Raw genomic sequence first — 3,249 nt, forward strand, 5'->3', positions numbered from 1 at the left:
GTGGATACGTGGATAACCTGATAAACAGAAAGGAGGCAGGAGAAGTCTTGCCTGGAAGACTTGCTGAAGTCCCTTGAGTACGTGGTTGGAAGAACCGCGTGGTACTTGAATTTCCAGGCGCCTTTTTAAGGATAAGCAGCCTCTCTTCGCAGAAAGCAGGTGCAGATTAAGAGGGGAGAATGAAGCCTGGGCAAATAACAGAGTAAAAGATTGGGAAGAGTAGGTCGATGTGACTGGTCACTTCTGTTCGCAGGTGGACATCGCCTGCAGGGATCTTCACTCCCCAGTGAGCACTTCCTCCTTTTGTGAGCAAAATTTTGGCAAGTTTAAACCTGAGCTGAGAACCACTAGATATTTCATGGGCCATCCAGCTTCAGCTGAAGCTTCGATTTCGGTTGAAATCTTTCCTGGCTGGGCAGAGAGTTGTCCTAAAGATTCCCACGGTAGGGAACTGGTTTGTTTGTGATCTCGTCTGGCTTTGTTTCTCCTTATTCATCTCCACCTCGCCTCCCGCGCTGGCGGGCCAGCAGGTTTTCCTGGAGCAGGTCATGCGTCTGGCACGGAGCTGCGGCACCGTCTGCTACTTGAAGGGGACTGTATGCCTGTCAGACAGCCCCAAAGACTTATTTCAGGAATACCACGATGCAAAGTGTTACAGTGATTGTCACTCTGCAGGTGAAACACCAAAACACCGACCAGCATCTCCCACAGCTCGCTTGGTTTCTGTGCGAAGGCAGAAACTGCTTTGAAATTGCTTTGCTGTGAGGTTAGAATCATAATGATGAAATGTTTGGCTCATTGGAGCCACACACTGCTCCCAGAGCAGCAGAAGAGCCCGGGTCAACTCATCACACGCTGCAGGTGAGGAGCTGCGTGTCCTCTGCTCATCTGGCAGATGGTTCAAACACCGGTCCTTCAGAAATCCGTCTGGGAAACCTGGATTTTTGCTCACCTCTTGCTGAGAAGGAACTCAAGGTGTTTCTTGTGCTGTATCTTGTCTCAAGTGTGATCTAATTCCTTAATTCATCATCTTCTCTTTCTGTATTTCAGCTTTTGAAGTCTCCTGGAGTGCCACGGCCCCGACCTGTGCAGGATGGACACCGTTGTTCTCAGTTACATGGACAGTTTGCTGAGGCAGTCGGACGTGGCCTTGCTGGAGCCCCCAAACTGGCTGAATGATCACATCATCGGGTTTGCCTTCGAGTACTTTGCCAACCACCAGTTCCAAGAATTTAGCGATCAGGTTTGTTTTATCAGCCCCGAAGTGGCTCAGTTCATTAAATGTGCCCTTAGTCAGGAAGAAATAGCCATATTCCTTCAGCCGCTGGACCTTCTCCACAAGAAGCTGGTGTTCTTGCCTATCAACGACAACTCCAACCAGGTCGCTGGGGGCACCCACTGGAGCTTACTGGTTTACTGCAGGGACAAAAAGTGCTTCGCCCATTACGATTCCCACAGTAAATGCAACTCCGTCCACGCCAAGCAAGTGGCGGGGAAGCTGGAGACTTATTTAGGTAAAAAAGGGGGCAAAGCGACCTTCATGGAGGAGAAGGCGCCTGCCCAGCAGAACAGCTATGACTGTGGGATGTACGTCATCTGCAACGCGGAGGCTCTGTGTCAGGGATACTTCAGGGGCCGGCCGGAGCCTTTGCTGCAGCTCCTCACCCCCTCCTACGTCACGCAGAAGAGATCGGAGTGGAAAGCTCTCATCACGAAACTGGCGCAGAAGTGATGGAGACGCAGCTCCAGCCCTTGCCCCCCCCCACCAAAAACTGCCTTCTCCATCTGCCAGGCAGCACCCCCAGTGCCTGAGGGAGATGCCCGTGTGCAGGATTGTCCCAAAGAAGAAGAATGTAACCCCTCCAGCATGGCTACACCCCAAAAACACCCCGTTCCCTCCTGGAAAAGCCTTAGTCCCCTCTGGAAATCACTGGCCTTTGAACTTCTAAAGAAAAAGAGAAAACAAAAGGCACTTTGCTTTCAACAAAATCTTCCTCTCCATGGTGAATTTTTACACTAATTGCTGGGGCAAAACGGGTTGCTAAAGAGACTTCTCCACCTTTGCCCAGCAGGCAACACGCCCTCGTTAGGTGGCTTTAATTGGCCACGGACACTGCTGTTCCATGCCAGGGTCAGCAAATGCCCCTTAAAACCAAGCCCAGAAATGCTTTATCGTGGCGATTTCTCATTTGTGCCTCCCGCTAGAGGCATTTGAGCAGTTTAGGATTTAGCAGCAACGATTTTTTACCCTCGAAAACCTGATGCTGAGATGTCAAAAGACAAGACTCCAAAGGAAACGCTACAATTAATTAAAGAACGGTGCAAAAAGCAAATAGTTTTCTTCAGATAGGTACGATAGGTTGGGGTTTTTTCCTGTTCTCCCACCCCTGCTTGCCCTTATTACAAATTAAAACCAGACTCTGAAATGCAGGGAGATTGATGGGAAGATGAGAAGCCCAATCCTAGGAAAGGAAACTTAACTGAGATGAAAAGCGACACTCTTTGAAGTTGGGTTTTTTTGCCATTATGATTTCAGGCCATCTCCATTCGGGAAGGGTTCGTCAGCGCTCCCCAACCCTCGTTAGCGTTTGCTGCCCTCAGAGTGTACGAGGCAGTCGCTGCTTCCTCAAAACCAGCACAAAACCAGTTCTGTTACTTGAGATTAAAAAAAAAAAAAAAACCTCTCGCCAGGGAGAACAAAAGGACAGAGTTTGAGGTAGAAAAGCCAAAGATAACCGCGGTCTCCTTGAAGCCCAGGAAGTCCTTAATGCACTTCTAATCAAAATGCTTCTCCTCCCATGCTGGGATCTCAGAGCAGATCCTCTCATTAAAAGACAGGCTTAGAAAATAAAAATCAACATGAGATGTCATTGCCGGATAAGGAACAATCTCCAGCCCAAGGAGCAGCAGAGAGCAGGTTGCTCGGGTGGTGTCTGGCCAAGCCACCACACCCAGCGGTAGCAGGGAAATCCAGGTTAAATATAACCCTCGGGAAAGAAAAGGGGATTATCTTTGAACCCGCAGCTCTTCACCCATCACATTGCCAGCCCAGCCCCACCGGTGTGGGTACGGGTGCAGCACCCAGGTGGGGAACCATAGGAAGGGCCTAAACTTCCCTTGTTGCTAAGAACAAGAATCAGCAGCCGCAGCCCAGGCTCTCCCAAAACACCCACACGACCACACGCAGGCAGCGATGGGGCAAAACAAGAGTCAGGGTCGTTCCCCTCTTTCCCAGGTGGGAGAGCAGCC

At 50.2% G+C, this 3,249-nt stretch overlaps 1 protein-coding gene across 1 annotated transcript; it reads left to right on the plus strand.

Annotated features, from left to right (window-relative positions):
- The first annotated feature begins 1,053 nt into the window (after positions 1-1,053).
- On the plus strand, positions 1,054-1,732 carry SENP8 (SUMO/sentrin specific peptidase family member 8). The gene has a single exon (XM_010187007.1). It carries the CDS (start codon positions 1,094-1,096, stop codon positions 1,730-1,732), a length of 639 nt encoding a protein of 212 aa, XP_010185309.1. The 5' UTR covers positions 1,054-1,093.
- The last annotated feature ends 1,517 nt before the right edge of the window (positions 1,733-3,249 follow it).

The sequence above is a fragment of the Mesitornis unicolor genome, unplaced genomic scaffold (genome assembly GCF_000695765.1).
Source record: "Mesitornis unicolor isolate BGI_N332 unplaced genomic scaffold, ASM69576v1 scaffold30576, whole genome shotgun sequence".
NCBI classification, from domain to species: domain Eukaryota; kingdom Metazoa; phylum Chordata; class Aves; order Mesitornithiformes; family Mesitornithidae; genus Mesitornis; species Mesitornis unicolor.

Coding starts and splice junctions, on each gene's coding strand:
- SENP8 (XM_010187007.1), top strand. CDS start 1,094: ATGGACACCGTTGTTCTCAGTTACATGGACAGTTTGCTGAGGCAGTCG.